We start from the raw sequence: 19,404 nt of genomic DNA, 5'->3' as shown, positions 1-19,404 counted from the left end.
AGTCATGGCCATAATCTTTAAAACAAGTTTTATTGCTAAAATAAATTAAATATTCATTAAATGAACAATACCACTGTCCAAAAAACCCACACTAAGCGGTATGTTGATTTTCTACATTGTGTGAAAGAGACAGCAACATTTATTACTAACTTAACCAAAACTCTGTTTTATTAGAACTTTATATGAAATTCCAACTGATTTGAACACTGAGAATTCAAATGCACTTTCAAGTTTTCCCAACATTCTGTGTCGGATAAGGCAATAATACAAAGCATAGCAGCAAGACATGGCAATTTAGTACCCTATACTCCAACCCTGGCACAGTTGCAGCATTCACATCTGCCAAGAGGAATGTATGAACAGAAACATTTGCATTTGCTGCAGGAGATGCAGAAAGAATGCACTGCAAATTAAGATGACATCCAAAAACTGCAGTTTTAACTTGTGCTGGTATTTGAAACACCTTGAGCATCTGCTAAATGAAGTTTTTGTCTGCAATGAACAGTTAAGGAAATGAGTTTTAAAGAGTTTGAACTATACAAGCTTTAAGTTTCTAGCATTATCCATACACTGGGAACAACTAGATTCGAGATACTTGGGAAAGTGTTACAAAAAAAGATGGGCAGAGACTAGGCTTGCCAATCCCCAAACCCAGCGGGGGTTCTCCCGCTTTCCCAGGCTCCTTCCCATCCTCATTCAGCTGGCCAGCGGGGGAAGCCCCGTGCTCCACAGCCACCATGTGACTTTCCAACTCCGGAGGCTTCAGTCTCCAATTGGAAAGGCTTCCTCTTGGGATGGTGTGTCTGTGTTACTTTGAAGAAGTTGGCAGCAACTCGTGAGTAGAGATACTAATCTCTCGCTTCAGAGTCGCCAGAAACAGGGGGGGGGAGGGAAATGTCTGCTGGGCACTTCATTATTCCCTATGTGGAGATCGATTCTCATAGGGCAGGGGTAGCCAACGGTAGCTCTCCAGATTTTTTTGCCTTCAACTCCCATCAGCCCCAGCCGTTGTGCTTGTCACACCCTTGCTCCTGGCTCCACCCCCAATGTCTCCTGATTCTACCCCCCAAAGTCTCCTGCCTCCATCTCCAAAGTCCCCAGATATTTCTTGAAGTGGACTTGGCGACCCTAGCAGAGACTGTTGCTCAGTGGTTAAGAACTGATAGGAGGCAGTTGTTAGTAAAAAGAGGTTATGTTTTGAAGACTGAGAATCAAGGGTTAGGTTCTGAAGGTTACAGATGGGTGAGGAGATCTCAGAACTTTGGGTTATATTTCTTCATTATGTGAACTGAATATACTGAAGCATTACAGTAGACCAAGTAGGGCTTTGCTGGGCCTGATGTGTAACTCAGTTGCAACAGAGTACTTTGTTGGTAAGTTATACCTGAAAGAGAGTTTTCCTAATGTATATATGATTTAAACCCTAACATCCTGCAATTCCTTTTTAAGTGAATATTTACCTCAGTTCATGTATGCAGTATTTTTTCAAATTTTTATTTGTTCATTCTTGTTCATTTTAAAAAGCAGACCATCACATGCTGGTTAATTTTACCTCAGCTATAAATTCAGGCTTGAGTGGGCCTATACTAGGGTTGCCAATCCCCAGGTGGGGGCAGGGGATCCCCCGGTATGGAGGCCCTCCCCCCGCTTCAGGGTCGTCAGAAAGCAGGGGGGGGAGGGGAGGGAAATGTCTGCTGGGAACTCTGTTATTCCCTATGGAGATTTATTCCCATAGAAAATAATGGAGAATTGATCTGCGGGTATCTGGGGCTCTGTGGGGGGGCTGTTTTTTGAGGTAGAGGCACCAAATTTTCAGTACAGCGTCTAGTGCCTCTCCGCAAAATATCCCCCAAGTTTCAAAACGATTGGACCAGGGGGTCCAATTCTATGAGCCCCAAAAGAAGGTGCCCCTATCCTTCATTATTTCTTATGGAAGGAAGGCATTGAAAAAGTGTGCCGTCCCTTTAAATGTGATGGCCAGAACTCCCTTTGGAGTTCAATTATGCTTGTCACAGCCTTGATCTTGGCTCCACCCCTAATGTCTCCTGGCTCCACCCCCAAAGTCTCCTGGCTCCACCCCCAAAGTCCCCAGATATTTCTTAAATTGGACTTGGCAACCCTAGCCTATACTCTCAAATCAAGTTTTCCCTTTTTAGTTTCTGCTGGGAGCTGCTGGAGCAGTGAGGTAACATGGGTAATTGTACTGCCCTGGGAAAGAAGATTTCTATGGGGTGGTAGCTAGCCCCCTGGAAATCCATACATTCTCTTGATATTAATAAATACTAAAATTCTCTTTCAGAACTATTGGCAGCAGGGCTTTTTTGGTAGAAAAAGCCCAGCAGGCACTCATTTGCATATTAGGCCACACCCCATCACCCTTATTTTGCACATGTTTTTTGCAGAAAAAGCCCAGCAGAAACTCATTTGCATATTAGGCCACACGCCCTGATACCAAGCCAGCCGGAACTGGCTGTGCATTCCTGCTTTAAAAAAAGCCCTGATCGGCAGCATATTAATTGTAAGCAGGGCTTTTTTTTGTAGAAAAACCCAGCAGGAACTCACACCAAGCCAGACAGAACTGTGTTCCTGCTAAAAAAAAGGCAAAACCCTGGTTGTAAGACATAAAGCAATGTTACCCATGCTCTTGAGCAGAGTAGGTAACACTGCCATTTGGACAAAGAGGAACTAAGGAGAACCCAGTTGATATTTATGTGTGTGTAAACTGAAGACAAATGAGGGGGGAGGAGGTAAGTTGTTTATAGAGAAGGAAAAATATTGAAAAAGTGGACAGAAAATGAGAATACACATAGCATCAGAATAAATGCACTGTTTGAATAAAACAATATGCTATGAAAAGGCTTTGTGTATATTAAGAGTGAAAAAAATACAAGACAAATTCAGGGGGCAGGGAAATTTAAGAGAGAAAAATCTACAGGAAAAAGAACAAAATTTAAAGAAACTACATTTAGACTTCCTTTAGGACTACTCAGTATTAGTAGTCTAATTTAAATATCTTATCAAAGGTCTTTGAACTGGATTTCTGGATGGATTTTCATCCAGTATTCATAAAGTTTACTGATTAAAAAAGCAAATCAGTGAAATATTTGATTATTTCTCACCTATTTTCCCTATTAATCTTTTTTTCACACAACTACTAAGTATTTTCTCTTCTTACAGTAGCATCTAAATGATTTCATTGTTAACAAAACACTGTCACAGATGGGAGATCTCTGAACTAAGGAGAAGTGAAGATCTGTTTTTATCAAGGGCCACCTGCTCTATTAGAAATAACCCATACTTCCCAAAGCCTCACAGGACATTTTTTTCCTGACCATCCGCTACCACCACCCTGAGAATCCTCAAATTCAGTCCTCAGAGGAGCAATTTATTCTCACAATTGCCAGTGCAAAGTTACTTCTAAAAAAGAAAAAGGGTTTTATGTCTGAAGCTTGAAAATACTTTTTCAGTTGCTTTGAGCTGCTAAACTCATGCCCAGTTGCTTATTCTGTACTAAAACTGCAGGTCACATAAAGTAAGGTGTACAATTTGAGCAACTAACAGTGAAATCCTAAGCAGATCTACTCAGAATCCTACTAAAACCTATTCATTGGGATTTAGGATGGCTATCCTGAGGAGAACAAAATAGGAGTCGATTGCACCTTTAAGACCAACTTAAAGGTGCAATCGACTCCTATTTTGTTCTACTACTTCAGACCAACATGGCTGCCTACTTGGATCTATCCTGAGGAGAGTTACATGCTTCTAAGTTAATTGAAGTCAACAGGCTTAGAGGTATAATTCTACTTAGGATGGCATTGTAATACCTATTTTGTCCATTTAAAAAAAAAGGATACATCGAAGAATTCAGTTCTTCTAGCTGCAATATAAAGAAAGAGAGAAAAATGCCCTCAGGCTGCTGCTGCTTAGTTGTGAAAACCATTACTTTTCTGTAAATTATATTTAGTGACCATTGCAGAATTAAACTCATAAACTGGTTAAATTACAACTTAAAGTCAGACTGAAATATTTCCCATTAGACCTGGAAAACACTGGACTCTGTTCCATAGCTTTGTCCAGTCAGCCAGTGTAGAAAAGTCTTAGCTCATTTACACTGGCTTCCATGTGTTCCCAGGCCCCATTCAAGGTGCTGGTGTTGACCTTCAAAGCCCTGTATGGCTTAGGAACAGCATCTCAACTGCTTGACTGCTAAGATATTAATTCGAGGCCCTGCTTTGTGATCTCTTCTCCATGGTCTATGGCCCTTTCTACACATATGCTTTGCCTCTCTTTCACTGCTGTTTTCCTTTGCATTGTAAAATCCCATCCACATCTCATTCACTTTTCACTTCCCTTTCCTGTTGTGTTTTCCTCCTTCTTTTACATCTATTCTGGTCCAAGCAGCTGTCAGTTCTTGACTGCCCCAAATCTACTCAAAGTGCTATTGTCTCACTGCTTTCATTTGCCTTGGACCAGATTCCAAACTTTCCTGAAGTAGAACTGTTTCCTTGCAGCGCTTAACTCCTCTAATTACCTCTAGCAATCACATGCCCATTTTTCAACCTACAGGATGCATCTCCTCCCCTCACCCAATGCCTGCTGGGATATGCTCTGTGTGTGTGTGTGCCACTGTGAAAAGAAATTGGTGCAACTTCAAGAGCATAGAGATTTTTTTTTCTTTTTTTTAAGTATAGAGATTTTCCAAAGAAAGCTTCTCATGTGCTGTCTGCTTCATTTAAAAAAGTGTACTGAAAAGCATGTTTGGTGTAAGTTCAAGACAGGGAGGACTACAACTTGCTGTACACTCACTCTGGCAAGAAAGATTCCCATCCCCTCCTCTGCTTGAGTTTTGGGGAAAAATAAAGGCTCAGGTGAGCATGCCTGCCTTGTCTGTCTGACTGCATGTAAGTGAAAGACAGAGAGCCAGCAAATGAGCTAGGGAAGAGGCAGGGTGTTCATCTCCCCTCCTGGTAGCATAAACAGATGAACAAGAGGAGCAAGCTGTAAATGTAGAAAGGCACTCTGGACCACTGAAGAATCGAAACAAAATTAAGAGTGGGTCAAAGCAGCTGCAGGTAGGAAGTATAGAAAGGGCCTATGACTTAATTACAGTTTTAGGAGCTTTTAATACACACACACACACACACACTAAATGGTTAGTTTAAAACTCCAAAATATTTACTAACTAGTAGTAAATATTACAGCTTTTTCTCTTGCTTGATTTAGTTAGTTTAAAACTCCAAAATATTTACTAACTAGTAGTAAATATTACAGCTTTTTCTCTTGCTTGATTTAGTTAGTTTAAAACTCCAAAATATTTACTAACTAGTAGTAAATATTACAGCTTTTTCTCTTGCTTGATTTTTCTGCATGCAGATCTATCTGTGCAGGGAGTCAGTCTTCTCCCTATATTGATACTTACATCTGATAGCAATCTGTCCAGGTTAGAATCACTGGCTACTTTTCTCTTGTCTTCAGGGAGTTCTTCCAACTCCCCATAAAGCTCCAGATTCAGACGTGCCAGCTTCTCCTGCATCCCTCGCACATGCTCCATTTGCTCAATGGAACATTCATTTCCTGAAATGATCAAAATGCAGAGTTACTCAGCAGTCCGATAGTAATTTAAAAAACAACAACAATCTGCCACTTGCATCAAAATGGAAGAGCTTTGCCCAGAAAAATCACATCAATGTATCTATTAAGGTTCCTCATTAACCATAAAAATGAATAAAGATAATACAATATTTTAAAGCAAGACAGGCCTTCTACCTTTCTATTTGTTCCTGTTATTACTTCAAACTGCTGATGTCTGTTACTCGATTAGTGATTAAGTTCAGATGGGAAGGAGTTTGAAGAGGCACAACTGATGCATATTCCAACTTTATCCCATCCCTCACAGTTTGTGTGTGTGTAAAGTGCCATCAAGTTGCAGCTGACTTATGGTGACCCAGTGGAGTATTGAAGGCAGGGGACGTTCAGATATGGTTTATCATTGCCTGCCTCTGTGTCACTATCCTGGTTTTCCTTAGTGATCACAAATCTAAATACAAACAGGTACATTTGCATTAAGATTGTCTTCTAAAGCTCTCCATGATCACTGTAACCTTTTCTCTTTAAACTCGTATTTCCTCAGGTATTGCAAAGTGCTCTTCCCACTCTCCAAAAATCTCTAGGTCTTATTACACTTTTGTGCTTACTGTTAGGCCTTAAAAGATTTATGTAAACCATATGCCTTTGTTTGATGGAGTGCAAATTATGACACAAGGGCAAATCAGAAGGAAAGCTATTTAAGTCTGTTTGTGGGCATAAGGATCAAATTACAGATAAAATATTTTTCCCTGCGAGGAGTTTTGTTTTTTAAAAAACCACCCTAAATGTAGCCATAGAGATGGGAAACAAGTAGAATATCTGTGCATTAGGGGATAGGCAGTCTTAAACTTGACTCTGATTATAAAGATTTATGAAGACCCAAGCACAACAAAACACCAAAGTATTCAGGTAGCCCAGAAATAATTAAGATCATCATAAGACAATTCTGCTCTGCCACATAATCAACAATCTAAGAACATAAGAGAAGCCATGTTGGATCAGGCCAATGGCCCATCCAGTCCAACACTCTGTGTCACACAGTGGTAAAAAAAAAAGGAGGTTTACAAGTGGGGCTAGAAGCTTTTCCACTTTGCCCCCCCCCCCCCCCACAAGCACCAAGAATACAGAGCATCACTGACCCAGACAGTTCCAATAATATGCTGTGGCTACTAGCCACTGATGGAGCTCTGTTCCATATTTTTATCCAAACCTCTCTTGAAGCTGGCTATGCTTGTACCGCCACCACCTCCTGTGGCACTGAATTCCACATGTTAATAACCCTTTGGGTGAAGAAGTACCTCCTTTTATCCGTTCTAACCCGACTGCTCAGCAATTTCATTGAATGCCCACGAGTTCTTGTATTGTGAGAAAGGGAGAAAAGTACTTTTTTCTCTACTTTCTCCATCCCATGCATAATCTTGTAAACCTCTATCATGTCACCCCGCAGTCGACATTTCTCCAAGCTAAAGAGCCCCAAGCATTTTAACCTTTCTTCATAGGGAAAGCGTTCCAAACCTTTAATCATACTAGTTGCCCTTTTCTGCATTTTTCCCAATGCTATAATATCCTTTTTGAGGTGCGGTGACCAGAATTGTACACAGTATTCCAAATGAGATTGCACCATCGATTTATACAGGGGCATTATGATATTGGCTGATTTGTTATCAATTCCCTTCCTAATAATTCCCAGCATCGTGTTGGCCTTTTTTATTGCAATCGCACACTGTTTTGACATTTTCAGTGAGTTATCTACCACGATGCCAAGATCTCTCTCTTGATCAGTCTCTGCCAGTTCACACCCCATCAACTTGTATTTGTAGCTGGGATTTTTGGCCCCAATATGCATTACTTTGCACTTGGCCACATTGAACCTCATCTGCCATGTTGACGCCCACTCACCAGCCTCAACAGATCACTTTATAGTTCCTCACAATCCTCTCTGGTTCTTACCACCCTGAACAATTTAGTGTCATCTGCAAACTTGGCCACTTCACTGCCTACTCTCAACTCCAAATCATTTATGAACAAGTTAAAGAGCTTGGGACCCAGTACTGAGCCCTGCGGCACTCCACTGCTTACCGTCCTCCACTGAGACGACTGCCCATTTATACTCACTCTCTGCTTCCTATTAATTAGCCAGTTTTTGATCCACAAGAGGACCTGTCCTTTTACTCCATGACTCTCGAGCTTACTAAGGAGCCTTCGATGAGGAACTTTATCAAAAGCTTTCTGGAAGTCAAGGTAAACAACATCTATTGGGTCCCCTTTGTCCACATGTTTGTTCACCCCCTCAAAGAACTCTAACAGGTTAGTGAGGCAAGATCTTCCCTTACAGAACCCATGCTGAGACTTCCTCAATAACTTGTGCTCATCAATGTGCAAGGCTATATATAAATGCTGATCTTACAGAAGACATGATAATTAGTAAAGGTACAAGACAAGGTTATCCACTTTCTCCACTGTTGTTTATAATGACTCTTGAAATAGTACTGATGCAAATTCAAGCAGATAAAGAAACAGAAGGATTAAAAGTAAAAGGATTTATTTACAAACACAGAGCATTTGCAGATGATATGTTTATAAATGAAAACCCCATACAAGTCACACCTTGGTTGTTAGCCAAAATACAAGAATATGGGGAGTTGGCGGGACTTTGTATTAATAAAAAAAATCAAAACTTCTATGTAAAAATATGCAAATAAATAAGCAACAAGAATTGCAGAGACTAACGGGCTGTGAAGTTACCTCCAAGGTAAAATATTTGGGTGTGGAGATAACAATGAAGAATATTGATTTGTTCAAAAATAATTATGAGAAGCTATGGCGTAAAATGGATGAAGATATGTTAAAGTAGAACAAACTTAATTTGTCACTGTTGGGTAGAATAGCCGCAATTAAAATGAATATTCTACCAAGAATAATGTATTTGTTTCAAGCTATTCCGATTGTTAAAGACAGTAAACAATTTAATATACAGCAAAGAAAAATTTCAGAGTTTGTGTGGGCGGGGAAGAAACCAAGAATTAAAATGAAAATTTTAACAGATGCAAAAGAGAGGGGAATTTCAATTACCAGACTTAAAATTATATCATGAAGCAGTTTGCTTAGTATGGATAAAAGAATGGATAATGTTGTTAAACAAAAAACTCTTAGCGTTGGAAGGTCATGGAAATAAATTTGGCTGGCACGCTTATATGTATTATAGGGGAAAAAAGATAGACGGCTTTTTCTCTCACCATTATATAAGAAACAGCTTGCTAAATACATGGATGAAATATAAGAAATATGGAGATGAGAGAAAACCGTTATGGATAGTGCCAGCCGAAGTGATAAAAATAACAGCTGAGACGGGTGAGGAAAAGTGGTTGTCATATAATCAACTATTAAAAATACAAGTGGCAAAAAAGAATTGAAAACTGCTGAAGAGCTGAGTAATAAATATGATTGATTTCAAATGCAACAAATAAAGAGCTTGGTGGAGAACGACATTAAAACTGAAGGAATAAGAAAAGAGCAAACAGAAATGGAAAAAGTTCTGCATGGAGACAACGAAAAATTAATTTCAAAATTATATAAATTACTTTTAAAATGGTCTACGGAAGATGAAGTAGTGAAATCTCAAATGATTAAGTGGGCAATTAATGTAAATAAAGAAATACAGATGGAAACTTGGGAATATTTGTGGAAGAACTCTATGAAGCTTTTGATGTGTCATAGTATTAAAGAGAACTGTTTTAAAATGATGTATAGATGGTATATGACTCCTAAGAAATTGGCAAAGATGAATAATAAGATGCCAGACAGATGTTGGAAATGTAAAAAACATGAAGGTTCTTTCTACCATATGTGGTGGACTTGTGAAAGAGCAAAAAAGTATTGGCAGATGATTCAACAAGAAATTTCTAGGATCTTGGGATATGAATTTTAAAAAGTTGCAGAGACTTTTCTGTTAGGATTACAAATGGAAAAATTTCCAAAAGAACTATAATTTGGTACTTGCTTTCAGCTGCTAGGACATTATATGCGCAGTTGTGGAAGCAAGAAAAAATACCAAAGAAATGGGATTGGATTGTAAAAGTTATGACATGGAGTGAAATGGACAAATTAACAAGAATTTTAAGAGACTATGATTTAGAAGTTTTTAAGATGGAGTGGAAAAGTTCAGAAGATATGTAGAAAAAGAGTGGAAAATGAAAGGGCATTGGACAATTTTTGATAATGATTAAATCTTAGAAAAAAGAAGAATATTAATTTTTGTTTTTATTAGTTAAGGGTACCTTTAAACATTAGTACTTTAAGTAAATAACACTGGCGGGGGTCAAGTAACGGGGGGAGGAGTGGGTAGAAAGTAATATATGGGATAGATAAAAGAAGTTATTAATGATGCAAGAAATATCATTTGTTACCATGTTACCAAATAAAATTGTTTTAACTATAAAATAACTTGTGTTCATCAATGTGCCTACTCATTCTGTCCTTGATAATGGTTTCTACCAATTTTCCCAGTATTGAAGTCAGACTGACTAGCCTGTAGTTTCCCGGATCTCCTCTGGAACCCTTTTTAAAGATGGGGGTGACATTTGCTACCTTCCAGTCCTCAGGAACGGAGGCAGATTTCAATGAAAGATTACATATTTTTGTCAGGAGATCCACAAGTTCAACTTCGAGTTCTTTCAGAACTCTTGGATGTATGCCATCCGGACCTGGTGACTTATTAGTTTTTAGTTCATCTATCAGTTGTAGGACCTCCTCTCATGTCACCTCAATCTGACTCAGGTCTTTCTTCACCCCTTCCAAAATTAGTGGTTCTGGAGTGGGCAAACACTTCTCATCTTCCACAGTGAAGACGGAGGCAAAAAATGCATTCAGCTTCTCAGCCATTTCCCTATCCTTCTTCAATAATCCTTTTACCCCTTGGTCATCCAAGGGCCCCACTGCCTCCCTGGCTGGTTTCCTGCTTTGATATATTTGAAGTAATTTTTATTCTTGGTCTTTATGTTTTTTGCAATATGCTCCTCATGGTCCCTTTTTGCCTGTCTGATCACAGTCTTGCATTTTATTTGCCACAGCCTGTGTCCCCTTTTATTAAACTCACATGGACTAGCTTTCCACCGCTTAAAGGAATCCTTCTTACCTTTTACAGCTTCTGTAACTTTGCTTGTTAACCATGCAGGCCTTTTCTTATACCTGCTTGTGCCTTTCCTGACTTGCAGTATATATTTTATCTGAGCTTCGAGGATTGTAGTTTCAAATAGCCTCCAAGCTTCCCCAAGGGTTTTGGCTGCATTTACTTTCCTTTCAGTTTCCTCTTTACATGCCTCCTCATCTCAGAGATTTTACCCCTTTTAAAGTTAAAAGTGGTTGTGCTGGTCTTTTGAGGCAACTCCTTATTTATACAAATGGTGACATCAATAACGTTATGGTCACTGCTCCCAAGCGGTGCAATCACTTTTACATCTCTCACCAAATCTTGGGCATTACTTAGGACCAAATCCAAGATCGCCCCACCCCTGGTAGGTTCTGTGACCATCTGCTTCATAGCATAGTCATTGAGAACATCTAGAAACTCAACCTCTTTCTTTTGACCAGAACACATATTGACCCAATCAATCTGCAGGTAGCTAAAATCACTTACTATGACACAGTTTTTGTTTAGCCACTATCTTTAATCCTTCCATCATATTATAATCATCCTCTATATTTTGATTTGGTGGGTGATAACAAACTCCCATAGTTAAATTTCCTTTTGGGCCCACTATTTTGACCCAAAGCATTTCTAGAAGGGAATCTAATTCTCTGACCTCAGTCTTACTGGACTGTATACCCTCTCTGACATACAGAGCCACCCCACCTCCAACTCTTCCCTCCCTATCCTTTTGATATAACTTATATCCAGGAATCACTGTATACCACTGATTCTCCTCATTCCACCAAGTTTCTGAAATTCCCACAATGTCTATTTCTCCCCCCAACACTAAACATTCCAACTTACCAATTTTACTTCGAACACTTCTAGCATTTGTATACAAACATCTATAATTTCCCAGGCAAGTTAGGCTCGCAACCCTCCTCCTGCTGCCTCAAGACTTTGGCAGACAGTCCATACTGTTTGTCACCATCTCAGTGGACAACTCTGATCCATTACCCATCTTTTTACAATTCTCCTCGTTAACTCCCAGGTCTCAGTATATACATAACATTATGATAGATGCCATAACCAGCACAAATAATCACTCTAGAGTAGAGACCCAATATATAGCACATTTGCTCTCATGTTACAGGGTGTTTAATCAATTTGCTTGGAAAATTTACATGCTGCCTCTCTGGAGAGTCTGAAATACAATACCTATGTAAATGTGAAACGGTAATTCATGTTAGCAGTAAATTTAACAGCACAACTAACAACAATCTTCTATAACAAAATGTGAACACTGAGCAGTCAAAGTGGGCTGAATGACTGCTACAACCTGGTATCCACGTATCTTGAAAGAAAGCCTCTCCTGGTATGAACCCATTTCTTTCTCCTATTCCACAGAGTAACTGTTGGTGCCAGCTTTGCTCTTCTCAAGATTTTTTACTATCCTGTTCCTCTATGCAGTGCTAACATCTTTTAATACTACTGTCATCATGGCCCACAAACTCATTCTGTCTTAAGAGACTGCCACCTCATATGTGAGATTTCAGAGAACCGAGTGAAATACATGTTTGTGTTTGGCTGAACAGGAAGGCTTGGGAGAACAGGAAGGGGCCACAAAATTACCAAATGCTTGAAGTTTGCCAGAGTGGAAGTCATTCAGAAGATTCAGAAGCCCTTTTTCCATCTCTTGAACATCTGATACATCTGTAAGAAATGAGTGTTGGATTGGAGCTGACTGTGCTCCTTTGCTTTCTGCTCCAAGTGGTTTAACTCTCTCTTTTATGCCTCTGAGGAGAAAATAGATATTTAAAAATTACTTTCAGATCTCAGGTTTGTTGAATAACAACTGTATCAGAAAAGTCTTTAAATTGAGAGATATCACATGGTGTGGATGTACTTCCCACAGTCAATCTAAACTGTGGATTACTTCCCACAGTCAAGGCTAAGCTCTGCTTTCAAAATGGCAGAGCCTGGATAATGCCCCCCACTATGGGCTTCTCAGCTGTAGACAAAATGGTGGTCCAATTCTGAACCATGGCTCAATTGTGAAAAACAAAATAGGGGCTGCCAGGTTGCGGGGGGAGGGGGGCGGGGGTGTTGATATGATCATCAGAGCACCAGTGCCTTTGGGTGCATTCACACTACACTAAATAATGCATTTTGCAACTGGATTTTTATTGTGTATGAAAAGCAAAAATCCTGTTGCAAAGCACATTATTTAGTGTAGTGTGAACGCACTCTTTGTGTGAACACAGAGAGGTGGGGGCAGTGACAGTAGCAAGTAGTGCGATGAGTGCTGATGCTGTCTCTGCCTGCTTCCGCCTTGCTTGCTGCTGCTTCCTCAGAGGCGATGAATCTTCCTGCCCCCTTGTAGAAGTGGCCAATATTGTTTTAGAGAAGAATCAAAATGATTGGTACAGCAGACTATAGAATTCTGAAAATGTGTAGCGGACGCAGCAAAACAAGTGCATACAAATCTAATCAAAATCACATTCTTCATGTAAGATGCACAAGTTTTGTTAGGGAAAAATACTGATTTTACATATGATTAATACTATAATTTAGGCATGGGATTAAAATGTTTCTATTTACTCAAATATTTTAATTAATACTGTACTATTCTACTGCTTTTTAAAAATCATTCCAGGTTGGGAGTGGGATTACTTATTTATTTATTTAATAGGCTTATATTCCGCCTTTTCCCGTAAACGGGCTCAAGGCGGATCACAACATATAAAAATAGCAATAAAAACCTACATATCAAAGTTAAAACACCAATTTAAAATTAACAGTAAAAACAATAAATAAAACGCACCACCGGCAGACAGGGCACAGCATATCAATCCAGCTGCACTGTAATAAGCATGATGTCACCACAAGGGAGGCCAAATGATGGAATAGTAGGGCACCCGCTGCCTCAACCATAGGCCTGGTGGAACAACTCCATCTTGCAGGCCCTACGAAATGGCAGTAATTCAGGTAGGGCCCGGATCTGCACAGGGAGCTGATTCCACCAGGCAGGGGCCAGGGCTGAAAAGGCCCTGGTTGAGGCAAGTCAGATGCCCTTAGGGCCAGGGGTGGTCAGGAGGTGTTGTGTAGCCAATCGCAACGACCTCTGGGGCATATATGTGGAAAGGCGGTCCCTCAGGTATGTTGGTCCCAGACCATGTAAGGCTTTAACTGTCAGTACCAAAACCTTGAAGCGGATCTAGTACTCAATAGGTAGCCAGTGCAGTTGGCACAGCACTGGCTGAATGTTCGCCAGTAAAGGCAATGCAGTTAACAGCCATGCTGCCACATTCTGCACTAGCTGGATTGCATCTGTTATTGTTATTTTAGAGGGTTTTAGGTTGTTTGTTCAATTTATCATTGGAAGTCTTGCTGCAGAAAGGTAATTGATTAGTTACAGTAATGCAATTCTAATGAAGTTTATTATTTACAATCATTATTGATTTGAACCAGCTGTTATTCCATTCTCCTTGGAAATTGCAGCACTCAGATTTGTAGGTTTGCCATCTGTTCCTTAGTTCAATGAAGTATTCCTGATTTAACTATTTCAGAAATATGTGTAGAAAATGAAGAGGTGCTTCAAAACTGCAAAAGCAACTTCAGAATATACCATTCTTATACTATTAATAAAGTATTGCTAATATTCTGATTCATGTGAACAATCATTTTCTTATGGCTTCACAATGTGTTTCTTATACTGGAGCTTTCTGGGTGAAGACCCTGGGTCAACCTGGTAGGCTTTGATTGCAGGCAACATCTGAGTCTCTTACCTTTTCAGCTTTGGTTTCTGCAAAGACGGCTGTGGTGTAGAGTTTGAAAAGGCAGTACTTTTACTAGGAGGCAAAGAACTTTTCTTACTGTTGACCACCTGAGTGACATGAGTGTTGGATGTTTTGGGACTCTTCCTTTTGGTTTTTCTTTCTTCCATTCCACAGGGTAACTGTTGGTGCTCCAGCAAATGTGTTTCTATGTTATGAGGGGAAATTAAAAAAATCTGTGCTCATAAAAAGGAAAGTTAAACAACAACAAATGTATAAATATTTTTTAAAAAGGGTTTAACGAACTCCATGGAAACTTTAAAAGCTTTTAAAACTTGATCAGCACTTTAACAGCCTGATATTGTGTGTGTTTACTCAGAAACAGACTTTGAAACTTCAAGGAGTTTTACTCACCAACAACCATGGATAAAACTAAAGGTTTAGCTTTGCAAAGGATTTGGGTAGTTAAGATCTCTATGGGGAACTCTTTTGAAAGGCATCTTCCAAAAAGCTAGTATTTTCTGTTGATGGAGGAAAAGTGAGGCACTAGACTTTCATGTAAAAAATATGCCAATATTTTAAGATGCTTAATAATAGATTTCTCTGGAGCAAAATATCATGAAAGATGGAAATCCTGGTAATTAATTTAACTGAACTTAACAGGTTCCTATTGCATCAGAGTAAATCAAAGCTGGTCTCAGGGCCAGTGCTAGGGTTTTTGGTGCCCTAGGCAAGCTGCCCACTAGCACCCCTCCCCTGAAATTTGAAAACAGAATTGTAGGAGAAATGAAGAAACTTGAAACTATTTACATTTTAATTTACAGGGTTTTTATTTTAATTTTTTTAATGGGAGATTAAGCAATAAAAATTGTGAGAATACTACTTGATCCTTTTAGCTGGAGGTGCCAAGGAAAAGACCTTCACATGACCATTTCTACTTGATCCTTTTAATTGCAGGTGCCAGTGACAAGACCTTGTGCATGTGAGAAAGATGCTCTACCACTGAGCTATGGCTCCCACCCCATGGCTCTGTTAAAGTAGAGTAGGAAGGATGAGTGGCAGCATACAACTTCAACATGAGCCAAGTTTTAGAAATTGCATTTGGCTCTTCTTCAGCTTTTACAACTGGTTAATTTATCCCTGCCGGGCTCCAAGGAGTGCACCGTGCAGGTGCCATCCACTTTTGCATTTCCAGGGTCTGTAACACACTGGTCATGGCTGGGCTATCTGGGCCCAGAGCCCTTAATGGAAAATCCATTCCATGTTTTCCTTGCAACTTTGTCTGAGCTGCAACGTATTTCAATGGAGTGGAGCTAAAGTGGTTTCACTTTTGCAGAGTTTATGGCCAGCTGCTCGTAACTAAAGGGTTGATGCTTTGAGCCAGTTTTGTCTCTGCTGAATGGGCCTGAGAACTGGTGCCTAGTGAGTACTCTAACCTGGGAACCCACAGCCAATGGGAGCTATTACACTAGAGAGCCATTGTCAATTTGAGTAGATTTGGGGGGGGGGGGGGGAGAGAAGCTTGCAATGCCCAGCCATTTAATGGTTTCCTAGACTCAGAACATTTTACATTTTTAGTTTCTGCTGTGATTCTTGTGCTTTTTCTTTTATTTTAAAAGTTGCATTGCCAAATCCACTATTTCCCCACCTTCCATTTTAAGCAAAATATCACAAGAAATTTAAGCATGTCCACTTTCCAACATATGGCCAGTTGAAGCTGTTGCTTGCTGGAGTGGTCTCCTTACAAATAAAGGCTTTGAGCCAGCTTTCTCTGTTGAATGGACCTGAAAACTGGTACCTACTGAGTATTCTAACCTGGGAATCCACAGCCAAAGGGGGATATTACACTGGAGAGCCACTGTCATTCTAGAATCATAGAGTTGGAAGGGATCTCCAGGGTCATCTAGTCCAATCCCCTGCACAATGCAGGAAACCCACAAATACCTACCCCAAGTAGATAAGTAGATCTGAGTAGATGAGGGGTGGGGTCAGGGGAGAAGCTTGCAATGCCCAACCATTTCATGTTTTCCTAGGCTCAGAGCATTTTATGTTTTAGTTTATATATTTAGTTTCTGCTTTGTTCCTTGTGCTTTTTCTTGGTGTTTTATTTTAAAAACCGCATTGCCAAATCCTACTACTCCCCCACTTTTCCATTTTAAACAAAATATCACAAGAGTTTTAAGCATATTTGTATTTTAAGTTTAAAAATAATATCTCTGCTACCTGGCATGGCTCAGCCCCACAAAGTCCCATTTGTGTCAAATCCAGCCCTTATAACAAATGAGTTCAACACCCTTGCTCTAAAGTATTCTACTTTCTTTTTAGAATCTTAATTGCTTTTCACAGCACTAATATTGGATTCTAATTATAAAACTGCTTCTCGGACTCTGTAGACTGCTGATTGACTTCTTCCTTCTCCCTCTCCACACACACTTCACAGCTCTGCCTCTCTACTCTCAGTCACCAACCAATCGCCTCACTCACTCATCCCCCCCTTTCACCCCACCTTGTTCTTCTGCAACTTACCAAACATTTAAAGAAACACACACACAACACTTTAAATCATTACAGCCTGTTTATGCACCTCAGCCAGGCTTCTCTGACTACCTGGGGACCTGGGCTGCTTTCAAACTAACATCTAAATAAATAAAATCTTCTGTGTTTATATACAATTCCTGCTTCAGTGACCTCCATGTTCTAGTTGCTCACCAAAAAACTTATCTCACAATAGTGAACTCAAAGCATTTAGAACTTGCTGTCTTTTGAACTGAAGGGAAGGCTTATAGTTTAAAACAAACGTTCCTCAAAATCATAGGGGACTTGTGTGGTTTCCTCAGTTGGTAGGAAAAGCCTGCCAGAGTAACCTTAGACCAGTCATACACTCTTCATCAAACCTACTTCACAGAGTTATTGTGAGGACAAGATGGAGGAGAGGATAATAATTTAAGCTGCTTTGAATCCCCTGGAGAGAAAGATCAGCACAAATGAATAAATAAACACATGGAATTCACTATAACAAAATGTAATAATGGTTAGCAGAGTTGGTAGATTTAAACGGGGATTAGCCATGTTCATGGAGGTAATTCAAACAGGTATTCAATTATTCTTGGCGATCAAATACTACGGAGACAACAAAAGGGAATCTGTGAGTACTCTGATATGCCAACTATTTCCTAAAAATAATTAACAAAAAAAGTATCAGAGCATACTTATCAAAAAGATAAGTATAAGCTTTAATCAAATTCACAGTTATATATTAAAAGCCATCAACCATAATGGTTAAATGGAGCTGCATTCAGTGGCAGTGTAGATTTCTGAATTCTAGATGGCAGGAATGGGGAAACACAGGGGTAGGTTTTGCTTCTGCTGGGACCCTCATGGACAGTCACTTTAGGAAAGACGATGTTGGAGTAGATGGATCTGTGGTCTGATCCAAAAGGATCTCTTTTATGCTGCTGGATAATGTGAGCTAGGGTTGCCAAGTCCAATTCAAGAAATATCTGGGGACTTTGGGGGTGGAGCCAGGATACTTGGGGGTGGAGCCAGGAGTAAGGTTGCGACAAGCATAATTGAACTCTGAAGGGAATTCTGGCCATCACATTTAAAGGGACTGCACACTTTTTAAATACCTTTCCTCCAGCAGAGATGTAGGATAGGGGCACTTTCTTTTGGGGCTCATAGAATTGGACTCCCTGGTCCAAACTTTTTGAAACCTGAGGGATGTCTTGAGGAGAGGAACGTGATGCTATGCTGAAATTTTGGTGCCTCTACCTCAAAAAACAGCCCCTCCAAAGCCCCAGATACCCATGGATCAATTCTCCATTATTCCCTATGGGAACTGGTTTCCACAGGAAATAATGGAGTGCCCAGCAGACATTCCCGCCCCCCCCAGCTTTCTAATGATCCTTCAGGGGGGGGAGGGCCTCCAAACCGGGGAATCCCCTGCCCCCACCTAAATGCGACTGACATATGTGGAAGAAATACCGTTCCACGCGTCGCTCCTCTGGCGTCCTACTGTTCTTCCTAAGGTATTCCTCCCCCTTTAAATGATTAACAAATCCCCCCCAACCGCGAGAAATACGACCCACCTTTACCTGCAGCTTGACATTTATCCGATCTACCGCTACTGCGCCCTCATATTTACGGAAGCGAAACACATTCGTCACCTGCCTATTTGAAAGGCCTCGTTAATAAATTTCAGTATCACATGACGGAAGGAGAGCTCTTGTGGGTTTTGTAGTGCAATTCCGGCTGAACGATATGGTTTTCCGCAAGGGAAAAAATACAACTCCCACAATTCACCGCGATAAGGGACCGGAACAAGAGGTAGCTTCTGCCATCAAACTGAGAAGGGACTAAGAAGAACAAACCGAAAATGCGGTTTCCTGCTGCCACGCTTTTAAATAATACCGTACACTCTACAGGCTTGCTTACTACAAGCCATAGCCAGAAATTTGTGGGTGGGTAAAATGGGGGGGGGGGGCGTAGGGGCTTGGCTGCTTCTTCCAGCGGCCAGCCACCTGGCCCCGGCTCTCTCTCTCAGGCTCTCGGGGGTGGGAAGAGCCCGGGGAGAGCAGCCACCTGTGAAAAGAGGGCTGCAGGGAGAGCGGGGGAGATAAGAAGGGGGTGGGAAGAGTGGCGGCGAAAACAGGGCCGCAGGGAGAGCAGCGGTGACCAGTGTGAGGCAGCGAGGGCGGTGGGTGGCGGTGGGCCATACAGCTGGAAGGGGGGGGGGGGGTTGGGTGGAGGGGCCTAGTCCCCCTGCCCCTCCGCCCCGTAGCTAGGGGCTTGTGGACTGCATTAGTTCAGGGGAGAAAAGGGGACGAGCCATTCCTTTGAAAGCCGCATTGATAGGGTGCTTTATTTGTCTTTATTGGAATTTATTGGTGAAATTTGCATCAGCGCCGGTATGAA

The 19,404-nt window shown here is 40.7% G+C and overlaps 1 protein-coding gene across 2 annotated transcripts; it reads right to left on the bottom strand.

Annotated features, from left to right (window-relative positions):
• Positions 1-11: 11 nt before the first annotated feature.
• On the bottom strand, positions 12-19,179 carry CCDC28A (coiled-coil domain containing 28A). Of its 2 annotated transcripts, none has more exons than XM_060240188.1 (6): positions 18,579-19,179; positions 14,503-14,698; positions 12,347-12,510; positions 5,420-5,574; positions 3,855-3,877; positions 12-492 (listed from the first exon to the last, which is right to left on the bottom strand). In XM_060240188.1, the coding sequence occupies exons 2-6, from the start codon at positions 14,658-14,660 to the stop codon at positions 438-440; spliced, it is 555 nt and encodes a 184-aa protein (XP_060096171.1). In that variant the 5' UTR covers positions 14,661-14,698; positions 18,579-19,179; the 3' UTR covers positions 12-437. The 2 variants fall into 2 exon arrangements, with proteins under 2 accessions (XP_060096171.1, XP_060096162.1); XM_060240179.1 differs by having other exon boundaries at positions 18,585-19,179.
• Positions 19,180-19,404: the final 225 nt, after the last annotated feature.

Source organism: Heteronotia binoei, chromosome 1 (genome assembly GCF_032191835.1).
Source record: "Heteronotia binoei isolate CCM8104 ecotype False Entrance Well chromosome 1, APGP_CSIRO_Hbin_v1, whole genome shotgun sequence".
NCBI classification, from domain to species: domain Eukaryota; kingdom Metazoa; phylum Chordata; class Lepidosauria; order Squamata; family Gekkonidae; genus Heteronotia; species Heteronotia binoei.
Note: the sequence above shows the minus strand (reverse complement) of the source record. Positions and strands in the feature narration are given on the sequence as shown.